The sequence below is a fragment of the Lampetra planeri genome, chromosome 17 (genome assembly GCF_965212315.1).
Source record: "Lampetra planeri chromosome 17, kcLamPlan1.2.h2, whole genome shotgun sequence".
Lineage (NCBI taxonomy): Eukaryota > Metazoa > Chordata > Hyperoartia > Petromyzontiformes > Petromyzontidae > Lampetra > Lampetra planeri.
Window position 1 is genome coordinate 8351723 of NC_136123.1, and position 26074 is coordinate 8377796.

The window sequence follows — 26074 nt, forward strand, 5'->3', positions numbered from 1 at the left end:
ATTCATACCTCGATATACGACCGCTTTGGAATACGCCGAATTTGGTATACGTCGTGTTTTGACGAGAAAAAATTCTTGGGATACGACGTCTTGCTTGGGATACGACGCGCTTGCTAGAACTTATACGGGTCGGGATGAGTCACCACGTACCCGCGTAGGCCCCGTTCACGACTCCTCCCCTTCCTCACCACCATCCTCGTAGGCTATTAACTCCTCTCAGCAAGGTAAAGTGACGTAAAATTTTATTTTTATTTCATTTATTTATGCATTTATTTTTATTTATGTATGCATTTTAGTAATAAGTAGTGTCTACATTATTTTATACAACCCCAATAATGTATAATATGCCATATAAAATTTAATTTCTTATACTCTGGAACGGATTTTTTCCTTTCCCTTTATTTCTTATGGGAAAAATTTGTTTGGTATACGTCATTTTCGGCAAAAGTCCTACCTTCTGGAACGAATTAACGACGTATACCGATGTACCACTGTATTTCAATCAATTAAGACAAGTTGAGTGGACTTGGGTGGGACATTTAACTCGAAGGGTCGATGTCCGATGGGTCAAGGGGAGAAAAAAAAACCATTCGCAGTGGCTGCCGAGAAACGGAGCGCATCTGGGAACACGTCCGCCAAGCGGGTGCAGAGACGGAGCCAGCTCAAGGGGCGCGCACAGGCTCTGCGTGGATTATTGCATCGCAGGATCGCGAGAGGGGCTGCCTTTGAGTTCACCCCTCCCTGGTGACCCTGCCAGAGGACTCCGATTCCAGAATAAAAACACGGTGCCCTCCGATGGCACATTCCACCATTGATCTTTAATGTCTCATCAATTTCCGCAACTGTTGCGGATTTAAATCGCGAGCCGAACATGGATTCCACCCAAAAGATTATCGAGTTACACCAGTGGTGTTGTGAGCTGGCTTCCGGACTGTGTGCCACATTGATTAACGACCTTTGCGGTGATCTGTGAGTGCTACAAAATGTTTGTTCATATCTCTGAAGACACCGTCATTTGCGTATAAGCACGGAATACTACGTATAAGAACTGAAAAATGCGAACTTTAATAAGTGCAGTTTAAGGCACGTACATACGTAGACCACACGGTTAATTACTATGGTTAACTAGGCGCCACGGTGGCGAGATGTTAACTAGCTCACCTGGTACACAGGAGGTCGCCTGGATATTTGGAGTTTGCATGTTCTGCCCACGGTTTTGTGGATTTTTCGCCACCTCCGGGTTTTCTCTCCACATTTACAAACATGCATTTCTAGTATTTGGTTGCGATAAATTTCCACGTGATGGGCCACTTCGTTGAGCTCTCATTTATGGCCAAGTCGATTCTGGAAAATGTGCGATATAGCTCAGCCGGCCTTACCTGGTAAAGAAAATAAACTAAAGAGTAAAAAATAGTTACTGACGGCTCTTCGGAGACCAGAGCAACGAGTCCATATAGAGTTCCATCAGAAGAGGGCAGCATTTGCACGGAGCACCAGAAACAACGGGCCACAAGGGGGCCCAGGGGAGAGGAATCTGGGGGCGCATGATCCCAATGGGCCTCTGTGTCAGAGCAGTGTCAGAGCGGGAGCAGATGGGAGAAGGCAGAGAGGAGGTCATTTGGGAGCAGCGGTTAATTGGTTGTTTTTTCTTGCAGAGCTTTCCGTATCGACCGAGGTTCCACAAAAGACTCAGGGGTGGTTAAAATTCGGCATTCACGCCTTGTGCGTACACACCTGCGTTCCCTGCATTCGGAATTGACGGGAAAATAATTTTGTACCACATCTGGAGACCCCCCTCCACCCCCCCCACGCCCTCCGCATTTGCAGAGGTGAAGCGGTGAAGGAAGACCATTACAATAATTAACACTGTAATACTCAGCTAATTGAAAGCTATAGAAATCGAATTTGTTCTTTACGTTAAGTTTTTTTCAGAAGTGAATATAGTGTTAATTTAAATGAACACAGTGGGTTCATGTTATATTAATTGTATTGCAAATGGTTAACATCGCTGTAGAATTGTCGGAGATAATTATCGTTATGTATAACCAATCAGAAAAATATTTAGATTTGTTGAATTTCATTTTTGTATCGCATACCATCAGCAGCCATGGTCTATCTACTGGTGGATGAAGGCCATCGCCATCCCAAGTGGGTGAGGCCAGGTTCCATCTCAACACGTGGGCTGATCTCATCACTCTGTCTCTGTGGTGGCCGGCCACATCGCTCGTCTTACGCCACCTGCAGTGCCGGATTACACTGGTCAACACACTTTTTCTGGCACAAGGTATTCCAACGGTTTTAAGGTAATTTTGGGGTGCTGATTCCAAATCTGGCATCAGCTTTTGTCTATCACATCAGGTTTTTGAGATATCAAATATTGCATTTTCAATAAAAACTGCAAAAGAAAAATATTAAATAAATGTGGATATGTACATGACATTATATTATAAACACACTATCCTAAAAATGCAGCACCATATTTTAACACTAAAGCAGTCACTGACTCGCAACAACTTGCAATCATAAGTGACAGAGTTAATTTCGGGTAAAATCAATGAACATGGGGTATGCCGATAGCATAAAAATGAGATGTGATAGAGCAAATCTGAGATCAGATTTGGAATCAGCACCCTGAAATTAGTCTAAAACAGCTGCAAAAGTCCAGGCAGAAAAAAAGTTTTTGTTTTTGCTGACCAGTGTTATCTTAGTAGCAAAAGTAGCTACATATGCTATGGGCCCCGCACTTTCAAGGGCCCCACGCTAAATACTTTCAAGCTGTCATTTCCGTTTCAGTGATTCTGCACTTGCTCTATTACTATAGTATTATACCGCCTTCAAGTTTCATGAACGACTGGGTGTTTAAGGTTAGCGATTTGTCGTATTATCTGGCTGTATAGCAAATGAAAAAATACAATTACTTTCCTGTGCAAGTAAAAATTTTGTGTTTTAATATTTGTGTTTTATTTTTTTATTTAGGGCCCCTCTATAACATATGCTACAGACCCAACATTAGCTTAATCCGGTACTGGCCACCGGCTGTCATCCTTCTCAGCATTTCCTCTGTCCAGCCGTTCGCGGGCCTTAATGGTTGGTACGACGTCGCTAACTGGCGTTTGTTCCCCAATCCACGGGAATCATCTTTCCTTTAGCCACGTCTACAGGGTTGAGCACTATTCAGCTTTCGCTACATTTTATTTCGCGAATGTTGATGTGTTTTATCCATATGATATGCACTGAAGGCCAACGTTATTCTTCATGCACATTGGTAAGTTGCTTTTAACGATCAAATTAAGGTTTGCAAACACTCTCCATCCCACTAAAGTTTCCCTCTTTCTAATCATAATTTTGAACACTATCTGCCTTTATTAACTGCACAAAGTATACACGCTGCTGTGTTTTGCAATTGTCCCTCCCAACGTATATCTTAAATTAAACTTGCACAAAAGTGTACGTGACTTGTTTATTGTTATTTCTCTTCAACTACATTTTGTAGCCCTCCTTGTAAAATTATCCAATCATTCTATGCACTGTAGTTAATTTACATTGTTAGTTGTAAAGGCTATGTTGTCTGCGATGGTTCATAACCATTTGAAACACATTTATTCATCTTAATTGAATTCCAGAGTCTACCCACAACAGACGTGCCTTTTCTCATTTGCTCTGTGTCGTAGAAAGTGTGTGTGGCAATAAGTGTGAAGGCAAATGTTTTCTTTACAAGGCTGAAGGAGAATTCCTCAGTGGCCAAGCTGGAATGCTGCATTAGCATCGGCTGTATCGTCTGCGACAGACGCTTTTATCGCATGTCAATGAAATTCTTATTTGAGCCTTTGTCATGATTCCCATGGGGGTCACGTGTGCTGAAATCCCCACACAATTAGTCCGCTTGACTGTAGCCGTATACGACGCACAATAGCCCACCACCCCAAGGCATCATTTTTCACGAGCAGACAGTTGTGCCACCACTAACATTTGCTATTACAGTCACCTGCCTTGAGCCTTATTCCCTAATGAGTGCAAGAAAGAGCCTTGTAAACAACATCTGAACAGCGTAATGGCGCGACCGTGTGTACAATTAATGTAACTAACGGTGTTTCTCTCATCCAGCGAACGCACGAGTTTCGCACCGTGCGATGTACCACCTCTAAAAAATTAACCTGTAATAAAAATTATACGTTGAATTTCCCCAAATATAAGAATGTTCAGTTAGTGTACAGAGATGTGTGGACTCGAGAAACATTCCTCTAAAGTTGTGATAGAGATACAAATATCAGTCAGTCCTATATTTAAACCGTATGTACAGGACAAATCCCACATGGTTTAGCCACCCACACAGTAAATGCGGTATGTCTATTCCATTTTCTGGAAAAGTCAGCGTCCTTATTTGTTTAACATGTAGGCTTTCGCGACCAATATTCATAATAAAGGTTTTTGGGTTAGATCGCGTAAGTATAATGAACTTATTTGTCTTCTTGGTTCTTTCGGTAAAGTCACGTAGAAGGGAAGTAATAAAATAACAAAAATAAAACATAATAAAACAATTCTCACGACGTTTCGGCCACAACGCAAGCAGCCATCCTCAGGCGAAGAATGAAACACCCCAAGCTTGGAGCGTATATTTAAGCTGGGTTAGAGGGGGGGGAGGTGGGAAGAAGAGCGCCTAAACAAAATAATTTGCATATCAAGAGGAATTCAGCATATGGAAAATGCGTAGGAGGTGGGCGGGGGGGGTTCCAAATCAATACTGTGCCCGTGCATTATGCAGGATTAGCAGCATCAAAGGGGGGGGGGGGGGAAGGGGGGGGAGCATTAACAAAGGAAAGGAATGTTAATAGTATGTAGCTGTAGTTACTAAACAACCACGTAAAAAACTACAGTATAAACTGCATGACAAACTAAAGTATAAACTACATAGCATCATCAGTAAACTTACTATACTCTACAATAAGCTGAGTTACTAACAGTAAGTAATACATGAAAAATTCTACGTTGTAAAAAATTATATAATATGCTTCCATCTAAACTTTATTCTCTTACATCACACGCGTCTATACCGTACTATATACTTCCATAGGCAAAACCAACATTAAATTACATACTGTATTGCTATAAACCACCCTATACCTTATACATTTTTAATATAACACTATGTATTATTCTACCCACCCTAATGTGTATCAAAATGGTTTATTACGGAAGTATATAGTACGGTATAGACGCGTGTGATGTAAGAGAATAAAGTTTAGATGGAAGCATATTATATAATTTTTTACAACGTAGAATTTTTCATGTATTACTTACTGTTAGTAACTCAGCTTATTGTAGAGTATAGTAAGTTTACTGATGATGCTATGTAGTTTATACTTTAGTTTGTCATGCAGTTTATACTGTAGTTTTTTACGTGGTTGTTTAGTAACTACAGCTACATACTATTAACATTCCTTTCCTTTGTTAATGCTCCCCCCCCTTCCCCCCCCCCCCCCTTTGATGCTGCTAATCCTGCATAATGCACGGGCACAGTATTGATTTGGAACCCCCCCCGCCCACCTCCTACGCATTTTCCATATGCTGAATTCCTCTTGATATGCAAATTATTTTGTTTAGGCGCTCTTCTTCCCACCTCCCCCCCCTCTAACCCAGCTTAAATATACGCTCCAAGCTTGGGGTGTTTCATTCTTCGCCTGAGGATGGCTGCTTGCGTTGTGGCCGAAACGTCGTGAGAATTGTTTTATTATGTTTTATTTTTGTTATTTTATTACTTCCCTTCTACGTGACTTTACCGAAAGAACCAAGAAGATGAATCCCTGCAGTCACGAAAGCTTTAAATCGGAACTTATTTGTGTTTTTTTTTAAATCACTGCAGAATATCCCAGACACCACGACATTGCTCCCTGTGTTTGTCAGCCATTCATTCATGTGATATGCAGCACGACTCACAACCTCCTCTATATACCAAAAAAAACAGGGACCGTCATGTCTCCGTGATATCCCCCTCCATCTGGAACGCCATCCCACTGCATATTCGCAGCACCATTAAATCTACACCGACGTTTAAGAGATGCTTAAAGCCCCACCACCCTCTCTCTCTCTCCCTCGCCTGGCTTTCGAGCGAAACTGAGCTTGGCTTCACGCCGAACAGAGTCAAAAGTGATTTATGTCGTAGAAATATTGCGCGCGCTATACATTGCATTACCATTATTAATGTGCAAAGCTAGAGTACCCGTGCCATATAGAAATCATAGTTAAAATGTGTCGTTCACTTGTGGTGGGCCTCTTGGTGACAAGAGGCTCCAGCCCAATATCTGCCAATGTTTCACTGCACGCTCCGAAGAGGACACACTGGAGTCAGTCACTTCCATTTTAAATTCCAAGTACCCAGATGGCCATCACTGTTAATGAAATCCCGTACTGTATTACGGCAGTGACGTTCTACATGGTTCACGCTGCTGATGGAAGTCAAGCAGGCGTGTCATAGAACAGCAAATAGAGTACCACGTGATGTAAAAACATATAAATGCAATGTCTTCGTATCTTTATTATGCTAAACAAAGAGAAAGTTGCTGCCCTGCAATTCCTTGCTCACGCTACTGCTGGCAGAAGGGCCCTCCACTGGAGGGAGCTAAAGACAGCCTCTTTGTCCTGCCGTTCGACTGACTGACAGATAATTCCCTGTCCATTATTACATTCTAACTTTAGAGGAAAAAATAATGACTTTGCACAATTTAACTTAATCGTAGACTCTTGGATTCGTGACGAATCCAATTGTTGTTGCTTTCAAACGGCACGGCCTGGCTGTGGGGTTAACCCTCTGGTGACCCTGTCAGAGGACTCTGATTCCAAAATAAAAACGCGGTGCCCTTTGATGGCCCTGAACATTGATCTTCAATGTCTCATCAATCTCCGCAACTGGGTTGACCACTCTGTTATGCATGAAATCGTGAACTGGACAGAGGCCATCAGAGCTTGGCGCACACGAGAATCTGTCAAAATCTAAAAGCAATGTTCATTTTTCTGCCAGTTTTGCCCCAAGGATCTCTGTGTTCTGACACAAATATTATCCCCCTAAGCCACCACTACATGTTGCCTTTGTCACCTAAGTCTTATAATGATAAATCCGTATGTACCTCATAATTCATATTGGTGCAACACTCGTAAATATCATCCTCATTGGGCACACCTACATGCCCAGCCCTCTTAGTCAACCCCCTGATGGATGAGGGCCCCCGCGTGCCGCGCAGGCCATGGTGATTGTTTGGGTCACTACGAGTTGGTTAAGGTGGAGCACAGATGTGGTAGCATAGAAGTACAATACAGCAGTGTATGCTGCTACACTCCCCTCCGCTGCCGACAAAGTATCCCCACATCAGCCTATAATGTCGTGTTTGCAGGGTGGCCACCCATCCAATAACTATCCAGGCTTACTCCTGCTCAGCTCGCGAGGTCAGATGCAATTAGGTGCATTCCAGGTGATTTGGTCCTTGTTCTGCACAAGCTATATGAAAGCAAGCATAAAAGATTCAGACGCTATTTCAATTATACCATCATGATAAATAAGTGTTAAACTTCGATTTAAAGCTTTCGTGACTGCAGGGATTCATCTTCTTGGTTCTTTCGGTAAAGTCACGTAGAAGGGAAGTAATAAAATAATAAAAATAAAACATAATAAAATAACTCTCACGACGTTTCGGCTACAACGCAAGCAGCCGTCTTCAAGTGAAGAATGAGACACTGCCAAGCTTGGAGCTTATATATAAGCTGGGTTGGAGGTGGAAGAAGAGCGCCTTAACAAAAGAATGTGCATATCAAGAGGGATTTTATCATATTAATGGGAAATGCGTAGGAGGTGGGCGGGGGGGTTTCAAAGTCATATTATGCCCATGCATTATGCAGGATCAGCAGCACCAAAGGGAGGGGGCAGGGGGTAGCATTAACAAAGGGAGGGAATGTTAATAGTATGTACAAGCAATAAAACATGTCAATGGGAGAGCGGCGGTGCGAGACCCGCATTGCTTGCGTTGTAGCCGAAACGTCGTGAGAATTATTTTATTATGTTTTATTTGTATTATTTTATTACTTCCCTTCTACGTGACTTTACCGAAAGAACCAAGAAGTGGTAAACTGTCCAACACGAGGATTATTCGTATCAGTTGCACTTGTTAGGTATTGTCATTCGTTCATTATTTTAAGGATGTATATGAATGGTGGGGCAGACCCAACTATGAACGCGGCTACCCAAGTACAATTCTCAGCCGTGGCTAACATTGGTTGCGAGTGATATCAGAATCAAGTCCTGGGCCGCCTCTTCGCCATGCAGCCCTACAAGTAGTCGTCCATAAACTTGTGTTTGTACAGCCGAGTACCACATCTAATTGCCCTGCAAATGAGTGTCTACCGTAAGTGATGGCCCCTTCTTCGCGTGGCTCACCAACCCACCTACAAGTATCTGTCGGATACTGACATTTTAATGATGAAAAATTGCATTGAGGAGCACTCACATGTTTGATATTTTGCACTGCACTCTGAAACTGGATAATTTAGTGATATCAAAACAGAGCATACACTGACCACCATGACGAAGTATGGTTGAACAGCTCCCACGAATGACACAGCAATAGGAAAGCCTATTTATTTATTTGATTTATATAAGTATTGCTTTCCCGTGGGCTCCGGTTTCATCCCACATGTCAACATGAATTGGCCAATAGCACCTTAATATATACTGTAGAGAAATATGGCATATTTCTTTCCATGTTTGATTTTCTTTATGCGTTAAATTTTCGACAACATTTAATTAACTCGTTTAATATATCCTCAATTATAACCAACATGTTAAATAATTTTTAAGAATAAAAAATATTACAATTAGTTTCACACATTAAAATAACTGATACATCACAGGATTGATTACTGAAAATTTTAAGTAATGTATATTTAATGATCGAGGTCACATTAAATCAACAGGTATTAAACATCTTAGATTATCATAGATTATAAAAACATATATGTCAATTTGTGCCCACTCAATAGACAACATATAAAATACACTGCTAATATCACCTCTGCTCAATTCTGCTTGGACAGCGAGTGCTATGAATTTCTGTGCTCTTGGCAGCCACAAAGCCACTTTCTCTCCACAGCTTAGGATGTAATCTTCGTAGAGGCACGGTGTGTGTGGGTATGGGAAAGAAAATTCCTTCAAAGAAGACGCATTCGGCCGTGTCAATGCTTAAAGAACGTTCGTTTTGCCAAATACATTTAATACGATGACAGTTCCTTGCTTGCGATTGCTTAGTTATGTAATGCTGGCTGACGGTAGTAATGTAGGCCCACGTTTACAGCCTGTGTGCCTGAAATTTTACCCGGGATTGTAGTGGCCTGCTCGGCTGACTGCAGTCTCTTACCCCCCCCCAACCCCTCATTCACTCTCCATGGACATAGCAATATATGTAATTATTGATAATGATGTTGTCAAAAATTTAAAAAGTAATTAAATATGTTGTAAATAATTGACGATATATTAAAAGAGTCTATTAAATACATTGTTGATAAAATCTAACACGTATAAAGAATACAGCATTGCAACAATATATCATGCAACAGAGGATCGCAGAGCTTGGGCAAATGTTGGCACGGGAGCATCGCGCGACTGCTGCCCTTCCCGCTCATCTGTGGTTCTTCCTCGCGCCTCTGAGCCATTCTCTCCACACGAGAGGGAACAAATACTGTGTGGCACATTACTCTTTGAAATGTATTATTAATTCACAAAGGGCTGTATGTATGTTGAACTTCTGTCGCACGGTGCGTAGCCAACCGTGCTATTCAGAGGCGTGGGGGCAAGGACAATAAACTAAACACGATAAAAAAAACCTCTATTATGGACAAAAATCAGTTCTAAAGAAATTAGTTTTCAGTCTAGATTTGAAAGTGCATAGCTGCAGTGGCTTCCTAATATCGGAGGGAAGGGCGTTCCAGAAGAGCGTCTGAAAGCGCGATGCGGTGGCCGTCTTTGCTCAATGGCCAAAAAATAGCCGCTGCTGCGAGGACGACCAGAGGAGTTCGCGTGAAGGTTTTAACAAAAATTATCTCATTCCAGATTTGAAGCTTTCGTGACTGCAAGGATTCATACTCTTAGGTTTTTTCGGTAAAGTCACGTAGGTAAAAAATGTAATTAAAAGTTAATAAAAGTAATAATGGAAATAAAATAAAATAATAAATCACGACGTTTCGGAGGCAACACAAGTCTCCGTCATCAGGTGGGACCGTCACAGCTAAAATTACTGCATCAAGTGACACATATTTGTACCATATTATTTGACAGGTACTTTTCTACTTTACCGAGTGTTGACATCCCCAGCGTTTAACAGTACTGCTTTTTTGTATTTGGATTCTGAACCAACATCGGTTTAGGTCGAGGTACACCGATTGTTTTCTTGCACAGGTCGACGTTGACCAATTTCTCTTGTAGCCCCGCCCACCACCCCCACGTTCCATTCCCTGGTTACCACATTCAGATAAGCCCCTCCTCCCTTAACTTGTATTTAAGGGCTGGTCTTTTGGAATTTTCCTCACTTGATGCAGTAATTTTAGCTGAGACGGTCCCACCTGATGACGGAGACTTGTGTTGCCTCCGAAACGTCGTGATTTATTATTTTATTTCCATTATTACTTTTATTAAAAATTATCTCCCACGCTGCGAATTGCCCAGCGGGTGCGCGCGTGCGTGCGTGTGCGCGCGCGTGCGTGCAGGACTCCCCGTCGTCTCACCCAGAGCCCCCACGAGGTGAGCGCCGTACAGCGAGAGGCCCGTTGCGGCCGCGTTCCACAGGGTGCCCACCACGGCGTACACCAGGATGGTGCCCAGGTTGTCGAACAGCAGCCGGTTGGGCATGGTGTAGCTGGCGTCAAGCACGATGGGCGGCAGCAGGTAGAAGAAGAAGGCGGTGGGCGTGAGCGTGAACTCGGCGTAGCGGCTGGAGCCCCACACCACTCCGCCCAGGACAATGCCCAGCACGATGAGCAGGCAGCTCTCCGGGACCACCGAGGTCACTCTGCTGGACAGGTGGAAGGCTGGCGACGACACGAAAGAGGGTCATTCGCGCAGGACAGTCGAGGGACCGACACGGGAGGATTTCTCCACAACTCTGGCGGTCGCCCGATGAGGCTGATTGGTGCACTCACCGGCGAAATGTCACGAATTGCAAACGCTATGGGGTTTACTCTCCAACGCACCGGTGTGCTGAACTACCAACATGGTTTGTTTACGTTACAAACACAACTAATTGGCTGTGCTGGGTAGTGGCGGGTTTAACAACACATTATTTAACCCAAAGAAAACTCAATTAGGGATAGTATTTGTCGCGAAACCCTACTAAATCGTCGAGAGGGTTGCAGCTGGCTACTTTCACATGGTGCAGACTCGTTGCCAATGCAGCATGATTGTTGGGTTTTTGTTTGTTTTTAAACTGCAGTTGTTGAGCCCAGGATCAAAAAAAGAACCCAAACTCCAAGCGGCCAGCAAACAAACGGCACTGCTAAAGGTGTAACAGATAACAATAAACACGCATTTCGAACTCAGCGAGGTTATACAGACGTGGAATAAGAGGTGGGAGGAATTTAGACTTAAAACTTTCGTGACTGCAGGAGTTCACGTACGTGACTTTACCGAAAGAACCAAGAATATGTCGGAGGAAATGGCGAAGATGAAGCATGAGGAACTAAGCGGAGAGCGATATACATTCTTTGATCTGCATAGGGGCATTCAACTTAGTGTGGTTAAGAGGAAGCGGTCAGTCTGGTCGACAGTTCTAACCATGGGTGGAGGAATCAATGACGGAAGTTCATTGGGAGAGTAATCGTGGTGGTAATGGTATAAGAGTGATAAGGAGACAACTCACTTCTGATGAGCGAGTGACCGATGTGAATCGGTGAGTGATGGATCAACCATCCTTTCAAGTAGACTGAGGGAGGAACTGGGTGCTTCACCCAAGATATGACAACTTTATCGATTATAGTAACCCAATGCAATGTACTTGTTCTTCTAGGATGTGTACTTTTCTAGCATATCCCACTGCCCTGAGGCTTTCATTATGAAGTGAAATCCCTCCTATCCACGATTACATAGGGAAGGAGCTTTCGGCTGATCCTATGATCCATGCCTATATATGGAAATAACTCCTGTTCGGAAAATAAATCAAAGAAAAATGCGAATATTATATCTTGACTTGCCATGAACATGTGGATAATATATTTAAAAATGCAATGCTTCCTGGAGACCCCTAGTGGGTGCGCCCACAGATAAACACAGATAACAATTCAAGAGCAGGATAAACCATCGTCATTATAAAACGTAAATATGAATGTATAAGCATCGTCCTTAAAAAAAATATACCAATTATCGTGGCCTCGTTGCTCAGGGGATCAGAGAACTGAGCCGGCACTGCTGAGATCCTCGTTTGAAACGTAGCTTTCAGCCACCCGCGATTAAACCTCAAGTCTAGCGAGTTGGCGGTCTCAGCCTGGTCAACAATCACTGCAACAAAAAATGACGTTAAGTTTTGTTTTCTTTATTCACATTATTTGTTCAAATTCCAGCTGGAACATAATCATAATCAATGTTTTTGGGTTAGATCGCGTTATTTATAAATGTGTCGTAACCCTCCACCACCCGACACGGCCAATCAGCAAAAAAGTCTCACGTTGACAAAAGACAAATAGTTCACTGCTTTAGCCCACCGGTGATTATGCATAACATTGGTCGCGAAAGCCTACGTGTTAAACTCCAGCTGGAGCAATAAAAATATCAGTTTGAATGTGATGCGCCAGCCTGACAGCAGAATGTGTAAAAGTGTGCTCCCTCGTGGCATAATAAAAACACAACTTGAAGTGTTTTGGCGCCGCGTTGGTGAGATGTTAACTACCTCGCTTGGTATGCAGGGGGTCGTGGGTTCGGTCACGGCCCTTTGCATGTTCTCCCCGTGTTCGCGTGTATTTTTTTCCGCGTCCTCCGGTTTTCCCTCAACATTTAGAATCAACATACGTTTATAGTATTTGGCTGCTGTACATTTCCACGTGATAAGCCACTTAATTGAGTTATCATTTGTGCCCAGGTCGCTTCTGAAAACGAGCTTTATGGCTCAGTGGGCCTTACATGGTCAAATTTAAATAGTTGTTTTTGGAAACAAGTTTCGCAAGAATATAATTTGTGCAGTCATTCCCGAACGCACAAGTAATATTCAGACAAATCAGACTCAATTTACTGCAATTTACTGCAATTCAGTCCCTCAAAGGGCGCGATTCACCCAGGCTCTGCACACGCGAACCATAAGGGCAAATATTGATTAAATGTTTGCAGTTGCTGCATGTCATTATCACCTTCAGCAACACAATGCAACCTCTAGACCACTAGAGGCCAACAATTCAAAACAAGCTTGAGGCATTTCATTTCAGATTTCTTCCCCAAGAACTTTAGGAACCGAATTTGTTCTGATCAATGTTTCCAAGCTTTTCATTTTCACGTGATGCTATAATACACATTGCTTTCTTTTTTACAACTGGATTGCTGATTGAACCTCACCTCAATGACCTTCCAATCCAGCGTTTCCCATCACTGTAGATTATGTTCAACAGTAGTGTTAGTTTAGGATTTGCACTGTAAGCTCTTACATATGAAGCCCAAAATAATGCTATTCATACAGTCATTATCAGGTGTATTTTTATTCTCTTTCAAATGTCCACATGCTATGTGGAATAAGACTGTACACGCATCGCCAATATTTGTTTACAATGTGATTTAACGCGATCCATTTCATCAATTACAGGATAGGTTTTCAATAAGGGAAGTAATTTTGAATAGAAACGCATTAAACCCCATGCAGTGTTGAAGAGAAACGCATTAAACCCCATGCAGTGTCTCAACCAGAGAACAGTCAATGGATTTTGAGATTTATGTTGTCCGTTTAAAAAAAAGATTATTCTTAGTCAATGATGATCAGCCTTTACATTGTCCTGACTTTACCTCCACTACAAGGTCAATGTGATCAGATAATTACAGTGCAGTTGTTAAACATGTGTGGAGACTATTTCTCATACATACATACATACGTACATATGTACTCACAATGCTCCTCTACATACGTACATATGTACATATGTAGAGGAGCATTGTGAGTAACCAATGAGGGGGCGAACAGAATGGGGAGCTGGTTGACAGTCAAAGATGACGTAACGGGACGGGTTGTGCAAGGGGCTTCAGAGAGCACCTTCGGGAACAAAGGCGGGGCCGAGAAAGGGGGAGGAGCCGCCAAGGGGTTCTTAAGGGAGACCACGTGACGAAGGCGTGGTCGTGGTGGGGAGCCAGGGTAAGGATCGGCTGCAGAGGATCTCTCTCTCCTAGTCGCGGGGTGGTGTTGGCTGAACCCCCGCTCCGGGCAAACGAGTGAGCGAGCCAAGGGGATAGCCGAGGGTAGGGTCCGTAGGTAATCAGTAAAGGGTCGGCTGGAAGAGAGAGCCCAAGGGTAGCCGAGAGTAGGACCCAAATAGTATTCAGTGTCTGGGGTAAAGGACCGAGATAGAGTGCACCGACACTGGTGTGAGTGTAGGATGTCGACTGTGACAGTGATTTAATAAACGGCAACAGCCGTTTATTAAATGTGATTCGGTGAGTAAATCGATTGTTCCTCGTCTCCGCGTGGTTCTACTGCACAACACATGTTCGATGGCTTCACAACTCTCAAAATAGTCTAGCAGTATTTCCTAATTTACATACCATAACATGCTACATATGTGCTGCATGACACACACACACACACGTGGTCATGGGTCTGTTATTTTTGGAAACTTTTTTTTCCTTCTCAGCGTTTTTCCAGTTGTACTGATGGCGTGATGACAAGAGACAACGTTGTCCATTAGGAACGGTCCTCAGGCAGTAAATCACCTTGTGTTAGAGAACGGCCTATGCAAGGTTACATCTAGACATGTCGCAATTAGTGAATTACAATAGATTTATTCACCAAATCACATCACATGCATGAGGCTCGATTATATGATTTGTGCAAAAGTATACAAAATGTTACCTTGAGGCCTAATCGCATGAACGAGACCGAACAACGCCGAACATATGACACAGATTATACAAATTAAACGGTACGAATAAGCCAGATTGAGATAGATGGAGCAAGACACACTGCAAACGGAGAAGTACAATGCAAATGGGACAAAAAATAATCAATTCTGGAATTAATTCCTGGTGCACGAATTGTGAAGGTTCCACTCATACTCTATCACAAAACTTCTTCTAAATTTCCCTTAACGTGACCTCCTTATTGACTATCACCAGCACACCAAGACCCCACTGGAACTTCGGATGGGCTAATTGGCCTGATTTTTTGGCTGCTGTGGAAAAGAACATCCACCACATCTCCACGGACCCTGAAAAGTTTGAGCAGTTCATCATGCTCGTGAATAAAATCTCCAGGGATGCGATTCTGCAGGGCTATCGGAGGTCGTACATCCCCAGCTGGATTCCGGAAAGCTAAAATCTTCTCCGAGAACATAAAGCAACAGTCCTTTTGCAGTCGTTAGATTCTGCCAGACGAGCAAAGTGGGCAGCATTGATGGAGTCTTTTGATTTCACGCACTCCAGCCGCAGGGCATGGGGATAACTGTGAAACCTCGGTAGAGTGGCACACTCAGAAAACCGGAATCCAAAGGCAACTGCTAATGGAATAGCGATGCAGCTTCTCGGCAATGCAAAAACAATCGGAAGTTCAAACCAAGAACGCTCTCCACCACCAGAAGAAATAGGCACCGTACTGGCGGTAATAAAGACAGGTAATACACACAATGGGCAGGAAGGACAAGATCAAAGGGCTCACATAATGCGCATGCATAATGTACGTTGACTCAGTAATGACCCCCCCACTTGGCGCAAGAGCGCAGAAGTGTGGTCACCACATCTACGCATCTATATAAGGAACGAAACAGGCGGACTTCTCCACAAATCTGGCTGTCGCCTGATGAAGCTAGTTGTAATTACTGACGAAACGTCGTACTCAGATTGTAAATGTTGTAGCTTGGCTTTCCAACACACCGGTGTGCTGTACTAGTGACGAATTAGCATGTTTTGTTTATGTGACAACCCTTTCTAGTTGGCTGTGTCGAGTGGTGACGGGTTTTAACTACATATATTTACACGATCTAACCCAAAAAAACTCTTATGAAAGGCAGGTAAAGCCGCAGGAATAGATAGGATTTACCCGGAATTCCTAAAACACCTCGGCAGCAAAGGAAGAACCTGACTGGCGAAACTTTTTTTTTAAATCATTGCCACCAGCAAGCAACCAAGACTTAAGAAAATCAAAAGTTATTGCTCTCCTCAAGCGAGGAAAACCTGCTAATGACCTGCACAGTTACAGGCCAATATCTCGTCTTCGTACAGCTCACAAGCATGTGGAGTGAGTACTGATAGGTCGACTTAATCCTCTCTTTGAAGCCACCATACCACCTGAGCAGGCAGGTTTTTGGCCACGACAAATCTGTTGTGAACAGGTCATCGCCTTGATATCACACATGGAAGCCGGCTTTCAGCATAAACAGAAAACAACAGATGCTTTCATAGACTTGTCTTTTGCATACAACACGCTCTGGCGTCGAGGACTACTGTTTAAACTCGCCAACACCATCAATTAAAAAACTGGTTTGCCTCATCAGTGACCAACAATTTCGCGTCCATCTCGGAAACCAGGTCAGCCGCCAACGAACTCTACAAAATAGCCAACAATGTTGAATCTTTACACAAGCAACATGCCGACCACATTAAGCTGCAAGTTAATTTACGCAGACGATCCAGCACTGGCCATCCAAGCGACGACACTCAGTGCAGCTCAAAACATCTTGAACACTGACCTAAAAAAATTGGAAGGTTATTTCTACTACTCAGTGTTCCATCTCAACAACGTGGAGGCAGAAAGTACGCTGAAGCATCGAGTTTTGTGGTAAAACCATCACCCATGACCCACTCCCGAAATACCTTGGAGTGGTACTCGATTGAAGTCTCACTTTCAGGCAACACATTAAACACTTGAGCAACAAGATAAAAACCCACACAAACATCCATAAACTGGCTGGAACTAGTTGGGGCTGTGATGCGCGAACACTATGGACTGCCACGCTCGCCCTCGTGTATTCGACAGGGAGAGTATTGCTCACCTGTGTGGGGATGCAGCGCTCAGACTCGAGTTATCGACACACAACAATCTTAGGTACACTGAAGTCGACGCTGACCCAGTGGCTCCCAGGGCTCACCCAACATCGCCCCGCCGCAACTCCGTTGTGAAACTGCGGCCATCCGGGAGTACCAAAAAACTATTGTCAACCCCAGCACCTTCCGATCCATCGGGACATAAACCCAGTGTCACCTGTTCACCCAAAATCATGCCACCCCTTCTGGATGACAGCAGCCTCACCCCTATGCCACAAATACAAATGAAGGCGAAAGATGTGTAATAACAGCCATAGAGGGTTCACGTGGGGATTGGCTTGCCGGTCCCGCTTTGTAGCCAATAAGGGATGAGCCAGGGAGCATGGCCTCGGCGTGATCACGGCATGTTAGCAGGGGTGATTGGCCTGGCCAATCGGGGCCTCAGCTAATGGGGAGCCGGATCAGAGGCGTGGTCCCGGGATTGACAGGGAACCATCGGGAACGGGCAACGCTGTCTATGGAGGATTGGCGTGGGGGTACCACGTGACGAAGGGATTAAGAGAGAGAGAGAGAGCAGTCGGGAGCAGACTTGGGAACGAGAAGAGCAGGAGTCACGCGCGTACGGGGGCTCTGGGTGCCACGTGCGCGGTGGGGACTTGGCGGGAAGTCTGCCCTCTCTCCGTTGTCTGTCAGCAACGGGGAGTGTGTGAAGTGTAACTGTGGAAGTTGAAAATAAAAAGGACTGATTCCGGAAGCCGTCTCAAGAAGGTTTATTACAGATGTAAGCAAGTCTGGACTGCGGCTGATGTCAAAAATAAACATCTCATACAGCGACCCTACCGTTGAACCTCCCGGTTTCAACCTTCCACGCCGCCAATGGTCGACCATCAACCGAATCAGGACCATGGCCATGTGGCCGATACGGCCACCTGATGCACAAATGACACATCAAAGATTCGGTGGCCTGCGAGTGCGACCACGAATCCCAAACCATTGACCACATCGTAAACACTCAGCTGCTGCCGTCTTCACTCCTTTAAAGGAGGAATGAATGAGAGCCACTCTGTAAATCCATACGAAAGAAGAAGATTGACTACCACATGGCATGGCAGTAGAAACAAACATTGTATTTTGTTATTCTATTCTTTTTTGGTGCTCTGCATTAACAGCAAGTCCTCGGCTGTTGCTGTTCGCATCCTCTGTTTTTATTCACATATCTGGATTTTTTTTCTTGGAAATAAAGTGAAAAAACAACATATCCAATTTTTTTTGCACAGTTGTTGGTGACCGTAATTTAGCACACTGCATTTGAGAACACAACATCATTATGCATGGCTATCTCAAACCAAGTCCAGAAATTCAGCATCTCAGTGGTGCAAGGTGAAAACACTCTTGGTCTACATTTGAACGTGATAGATCTATTGGTTTGCATAACAGCTGATTGTGTCAAGAAAGGTACATTTATATGAAATGTTACAACGACTAGGAATAGTTTTTTTCTATAATGCCTGGTTGTATTTATTAGGATTCATGTATTAATTGACTTTAAAATACTAAAAAAATACTTTCACTGTGTGTTTTTTTATCTTACGGTTTGTGGAGGAATGTTTTGCAGATCTTCATAGCAAATGAAAAAAAAATCCCAGGAATAAGACCACTTCTCAGATGAAGAGGACGTTCTAGTTATCAATTTTGAAGAAGTCAACTATTGTTCTGCCCCACGGCAGATATGGGGGTGTGTTTACATAGGAACTTCCTGATATGATGGTGTTGAGTTTGGTCACGTGACCAGGAAGTTACGAGTTAAGGGTCTCGAAGCCACGAGGCACGACAAGGGTGTCAGCCATTACATAGAGTACAACATGGAAGCACAATTAGCGTCTCAATGAAGACGGGTGCATCTGTTCTATGTGGGACTTTAAGAATAATTGTCTGTAAGTTCGTTTATATTCTTATGAAACTGGGAATGCTGTTATAATGTTAGGATTGCCGTTATAATGCTGTAAATGCCTTTAGAATGCTGTTAAATTGTTACAATAAATATGAGGCCTAGTAAACAACAAAGCCTGCCACTTGCATTATTGTGAATGTTATTTGTAGTTGGATAAGTCAAGCCAGACTTGTGCCCATGTAACTTTAATTGGTTCTTGAGAGCAAAGATCAAGAAGTATCTCATCTACAGTTCAGTGTTATGTGCAGCGCTGTACATTTGGGCAGCAGTATGGTGATTACACAAAGTGACCTTATTTAACACAGAAGCTTATTCTCTTTTTGTATAGCTATTCAGTGCTATTCAGCCTAGTCCATCCAGGACCTATTATTGAGATTCATGTTATCTAAGACGATGTAATGATGCTGCAGTGTTCATTCATTGTAATGATATTGCAAGTATTAACAGATGCTGTATTTTGTGCTGTGTTTTTCCATCAGGTTTACCTTGTTCTATTTGTAGTGACATCGGGGATGTCACTGTATGGTACCGGCCTGAGAGGGCCGTGGTGTGCGATGCACTGTCATCGCGTACAACCCGTGGGCAGGTGTGGTACCAGCCCAAGCGGAGCTTGGTGAGCGCTGGGATAGCACGGGCACCACGTATAGCGTGTAGTGCGAACTCCCACTAGAGGGAGTGGGAGAGTGTCAGCCCAGGGGCAGGGTTGCCCCGGGCCATGGCACTCTAGTTGACCCCGTAGACACGTGATCCGGAGTGTCCGTCAGAGAGGCCCCCAGGTGGGAGGGCTAGGGGTGATCACGTGTCCGGGGAGAGCTCTCAAGAGGAATCGAGAGGGAGCTAGAACGCTCAAGAAGTTGGGCGGGGCCAAGGGTGGAGGGGTCCCGACCCGAGGGGGATATAAGGTGGGTCCCTGAGAGGGACCAGGGTTGCTGCATTCCACAAGCTCGAAGCTCTACGTCCTACAAGCTAGAAGCTCTACAGGCATCAACACGTGGCCGGGACCCGAGTGAGGGTCAGACCCTTCGTAGCTGTAACTCCTCCGTATAAGGTAGTTAGCTGGGTGGCCACCACCCTAGGCTGTATCTGGTGAAGGGGCAGTTACCCCTTTGTGTTACGTGTTGATGTTACAAATAAATGTGTTGCCTCTAAAGAACGTCTGCGACTTAGTTGGAATCACTACATATTCATTAAATACGGTGGAGTCGGATGTTCACCCTGGCTCTGAAAGTTTATTGAATGCGAGGTTAGCTACTCGGATAGTCGTGCAACGCAGTGCCACAGCAAATCTCTCGCCTACTTCAGCAGTTTTTTTCTTGCGGTCGTTGTCCCACCTGATGACGATTGCTTGTGTTGCGATTGAAACGTCGTGATCTATTATTTTTATATCTATGTGACTTTACCGAAAGAACTAAAGAGTATGGATTCCTACAGTCACGAAAGCTTCAAATCAAGAATGAGATGTTATATAAAGCACTGTTTGAGTTACTGAGGCATTTAAGCACTATGTATATGGAAAGATTATTATTATCAGAAATAACGTCATTAACAAAGAACATTGAATCAAAACGAAAAAGTGAGCCAGGTAGCACGAAGAGATGCATATGTGCAATTACATTGAGAGACGGTAAGAATACCGCATGGATTACAGAACACATGCGTTTGACCGTTAAGAGGGGTAAATGGGCTTGGGCCAGTGCACGTCACTGCGAGGGATGACAGTTGGTAGTCGGTTGGTAGTCAAGACTTAACGACGGAGTGACGGCCCAGGGAGGGGGGCGCACCTGAAATGGAGCAATAGTATCAGTTTGTGTGCGGATGTTGGGTGATTGCATTGAATGGGAGACAAAGCTTTCAGTAGTCAGGCACCTCGTTCGTGGAATGCCTTGCCCCCAGACCGTTAGGGACGTTCCATCAGTCGAGGTTTTCAAGGCCTCGTCCAAAAGCACATTTATCTCATGCGTATCCGTTTGTGTAGGGTTGCTTGCCTATTCCTTTTAATGTTAAGGGGTTTGTTTACTGGGATATTGTTGTAAATTGATGTGAGCCCTTGTGTGAATGGTGCTATATAAAACTGAGCTTTACTCGCTTACACTGCAGAATCGTGAGATATGGCAATGGTTTTGGTAGGCCTTCATCGAGCAGTTGATTGATGATCACGGCCGCTGATGATGATACTGATTGTACTTATACTGGTAGGAACGAAGTGGACCAGACCACCAATAGATTATATCGTCCGTCCGTCCGTGTATCAACATCGCCCCCTACTGCAAACACTTGGCATGACCCTGTCCGACAAGATGGCCACCCGCTCCCCCTGCGATCTGTGAATTAAACAAGATGGCCGTCGCTTCCGGCGCCTCACGGCGAAACTTTTTGATCGACTGACTATGGGCGAACTCATTTATTCTGGTGGGTGAACAGTGGCGGGGAGGGGTGGAGGAGGAATTGATGATAAAAACAAACTTGCACCATCGTTACAACTGCCGCGACGAGAGATGTGGGAGGAGAAGCGGCGACCGCTGCCTTGCAGGTGAGAGGTGCGTGTGTGTGTGTGCGCGTGTGTGCGCGTGCGTGCGTGTGTGTATGTGTGTGCGTGTGTGTGTGCGTGTGTATGCGCGTGTGTGTGTGTGTGCGTGTGTGTTTGCGTGCGTGCGTGTGTGTGCATGTGTATGCGCGTGTGTGTGCGTGTCTGTGTGTGCGTGTGTGCGTGCGTGTGTGTATATGTGTGACTGTGTGCGTGTGTGTGCGTGCGTGTGTGCGTGTCCGGCCCACTCGAGCGGCGTGATGAATGGGCGCTATTGGGCTTCGGATCGTTATTCACGGCGAACTGGAAGCGTAGCAACACAACTTCATTACGTGTGCGTGTGCGTGCGTGCATGTGTGTGTACGTGTGTGTGTGTGCGTGCGGTGTGTGTGCATGTGTGTGCGTGTGTACGTGTATGTGCGTGTGTGCGCGTATGTGCGTGTGTGTGTGCGCGTGTGTGTGCGGTCGATATCCCTGTACCGGTATTAGTATTATTCCTACCAGCCCACCCCGCAGGGTCCTGTTAATCTAAAAAATTCCGTTCATATATTTTAAAATCACAGGTCATTTGCTGCACGACTTCAGTATGTCACACACATCCACTCGATATTGTAATTAGCATAAGTGCAAACACCTTTAGAAAGCACTCAGAAATCCTTCAAATTGAGTGTTCTGACTTAAGCTTACAACTTTCATTATGATGAGTAGGTCTCAATGTAAGACACCAGGTTCTTTCCGACTGAGCCAAAAAAATCCAGGTACAATATCACATTAACAAAACAATTTAGACAAGCCTTTACACAATAACGTGTTTTCTCTTTCTCACTTATCAAAAGTTTACAGCAATATATTTCACGATAGCATAGCCAATTGTTAAGTTTTCAGAGATAGCAATTTTAACTAGGATGACCAAAACACACCAATTGGAAAAGGGGAAACGAATGTACCTTGAAGCTGTAACCACAGCATTGGCAAGTTCAAGGGCATTGCTTGTGAAAATTTGTAGAATTGTTAGCGCTGGTATATAGATTGCTTACGATGACCAGTGGCATTTCCAACCCACACGCAAAAAAAATAGGTTTATGTGCTTTGCCTTTTGTGTGGCGTTACCTAACCATGACGTGCTGTGTGCTGCAACATCTGCAGCGAAGAGCTTGTGAAATTCCCATTACCAATATACTTTTGTCTCAGCGGCACTCAGATGATTGAACGCAAACGTCATTAATTTAATTATTGCTTTGCAAGATTGGGTAATGAAATGGAAATGTCATTGCCCAAATATAGAATGTTAAATGAGGCAACAATGGTGTAACCACTTATCTGTACAAATCCACCATGCAAAAGTAATACTGTACTGTATTTCTGCCGGCCTTCATCTGGCAAAAAAACAAGTGGATATCGTCGCATTGTTAATTATAGTAATTGAGTGATGCAAGTTGGTAAACAAAAAAAACGTTGGCACAAACAACGCCACTGATAAGCTAGTTCAGATGCACTCTGCATTTCAGTTACAGCATGTAGTGAGTTTTTAGTTTTAGATTTCTTGTTTCAAATACAAAACCCCAGTATGATGCCACACACACGATCTCAGCAGTCACCATAACAACTAAATTAAGTGCCATGGGAGACTGGATTTCCTGTAACGTCCCCAACCTTGCCTTCCTCTGAGACACAAATAGCATGTTTAATATTTTATTATCACGTGGCCACAACGGCATATGTTTTATTAATACGCGTTGTGCTTTCAAACTGGGTTCAACTAATTAGCCATGGCATTGTTTATTATTATCATTAATATCCTTGGGCACTAACATGTTTAAATTAGGACCAGCTATTCTACCTTTGTAAATTACACATGTGAAGATTGCTGTTCGTCAGCAATTTGCATGCATGCATTTGTTGCGACGTTAAATGCTTTCATTTTAACCATGGTCCGAGATGCTCTCGTATCAGATGACACATACACCTGTGCATGCCAAGGTGGTTTAAAAGTTAATTACATACATATATTGTACATGAAGACCATTCTTGCAATTGCTATAACAAGCCATTCTCTTTGCACTGCTGGGTGAAGGCCTCCACAAGCCATTACCATCCTGCAAATGGTCTCACGGTAGAATAATCCACGGAGCTCTTACACGAGCTGACTTCAGTGCTCCATCTTGACAGCAGTCATACTCTCAGGCATGCTCGTCCATTCAACTGCCCAGCTCCACTGGTCGTAATAGTCAATATGATGCCTCTGATTTGTGTCCTTTCCCTGATATCTGTATTCTCTCAGTGTACTATCAAGCATGTATCTCTTCCTGCCCATTTTGCGCACTTTTTAGCTTATGTTCACTCTGCCAGTGCCCACGTTTCCAATATATATGTCACAGCAGGTAATATGCATGGATTGCTTGAAAACGTCCTTCTTGAGGAATATCTGCTATATCACTTCCCATGATTGAGTTGAGTTTTCCAAAAATATATCTGTTGGAGGGATATAACCCGAAAGCAAATGTTACCATGCGGAGTTTAATACATTGAGATTGTGTGTGTGTGTTGCTGTCCGTGGTGCTGAAACTGCAGAGTGTGGGGCATTAAAGCAAGCAAATCATTGAATACCACCTCTATGCAGGTACTATATAATATGATTGCACAATCGTGTCAAGTGATGACCTATCCACACGTGCGTCATGGTAAAGTTAAAGGCCAATAACCGGGATCTTTGAACGTGCAATTACTGTACGGAGAGTATTTAAGTTGTTTAACATGTGAGGAGAATGTACAATATTTGCATATCCGTAAATGTGCTTAAGTAAAAGTCATATTTCAATTCCGCTGTCTTTATCAAGGTCATACAATCCCTGCGCATTTGGAAGGTCACGTTATATTTGAGTGACGATCAGCCAAAATCATTGTGCCACTTGCCAGTGTTCTGCAATACATAGAGCAACCACTAATATCGAATATAAAACACAACCATTGGCACAGCACCGATAAACCATACACTGTACAGCACAGCATTCATTTAGTTGCTACTTTTTACCCTTACATTCAACCTTTTAATATTTCATCCTTGCTACAATTTTCCGTCAATCGATCGCAGAGATATCTTGGCTGTCACCTTGCCAATGCCCCCTTCTGAATAAATACATCTCAAACGACACACATGTCCTGGTTAAATAAAGTTACTTGATGCACTGGGAATTAAGTTGTTGAAAAATACAAACCCATGAGCTGAACACAAATCAACCCAACATCTTTCATCGTCACCATCATCACACATCGTCTACAACGACATACAACAGCTTTTTTTTATCCCTTTTATTTTTAAAACCCACCAATTTTTGCCAGGCTGGCCACGAGTATCCACACAGCGATGACGTACGGCTCCTGAACGTGGTCCCAGTGAAGGGAGACCACCGTGAAGCCCTTGCGGTGCGACGGGGAGACACTTTGAGGACTCCATGTGGTCGGGCACGGCGTAGGAGCGAAGGGGCCCTGGCGTGTGCCCGGAGACCCTTCCGCTCCACCGGCCCCTGTCGCGGCCACGTCTCCCCCTTCGCGGCGGTCGTCCTCGTCGTCGCCGATCGCTGACCCGGGAGACGAGGTGGTGATGATGACGATGAGGCTCACAGTGGCCACGCTCATGAGAAGTGCCGATGCGCCTAAACGCCGACCTCCATTCATTGTGCTCACCGCTTAGCAGAGAGCTCGACGCCGGTCGGTATGTGTGTGGTGTGTGCTGTTTATGTGTGTGCGTTTATGCGTCTATGTATCGACACAAGGGTACGTGTGTACGTATAGAAAGCAGTATGCGTGTTGTTTTGTATGTGTAGGTTACGTGCGTGTGTTAACAGTACTTGCCAATAAGTCTACGCAGCTGAACGGATGATCTGTCGTTCGGTGTATTCGATAACAACACGGCTCCTCGTCTCTCTCGTTCGATGATCGTGTTACGCACGGCCATGCGTGCTGTATTCCACCTGAAGTGATTGTACGTGTATTTATGTACGTACGAGCGTTAGATACATTCAACGTTGCCGAATCTATCGTTCTAATGCAATTCACTAATCGATGCGGTGTGTGTGTGTGCTCTGCATTTGTACGTGCAGTCCTTGTTTCTGTACACTGCGCTGCCTCCGAATGCGCGTTCCCGTGTGTGAACGTCGTCTTACTGTATGTGTCCACGTGCAGTACTGTACGCACACACGTGTGTGTGTGTACACGTGTGTGGATGTCACCTATTTAAACGCATACCGTGTCGCAGAGCCACACGGCCCCGTTACGTGCTGCGCAGATCCTTCAGTGAGGCAATGTGTTGTAATAGATGCGGCTTTGTGTCTCCCTCTGTTAAACCTCGTCACTCATGCCCCCACCAAGCAAACGTCTGCAGTAAACCCCAAAACAGATGATGTTC

General features: G+C 44.2%; 1 protein-coding gene across 1 annotated transcript in view; it reads right to left on the reverse strand.

Moving 5' to 3' along the window:
- LOC144723336 (sodium/hydrogen exchanger 3-like) overlaps positions 1 to 25692 on the reverse strand; it is a 130177-nt gene extending 104485 nt beyond the window's left edge. Inside the window, exons 1-2 of the mRNA XM_078602041.1 lie at positions 24996 to 25692; positions 10762 to 11064 (exon numbers count right to left, since the gene is read on the reverse strand). Of these exons, the coding sequence (XP_078458167.1) occupies positions 10762 to 11064; positions 24996 to 25344 (652 nt within the window). The 5' untranslated portion in view covers positions 25345 to 25692. The remainder of the gene's footprint in view (positions 1 to 10761; positions 11065 to 24995) is intronic.
- Between the last annotated feature and the right edge of the window lie 382 nt (positions 25693 to 26074).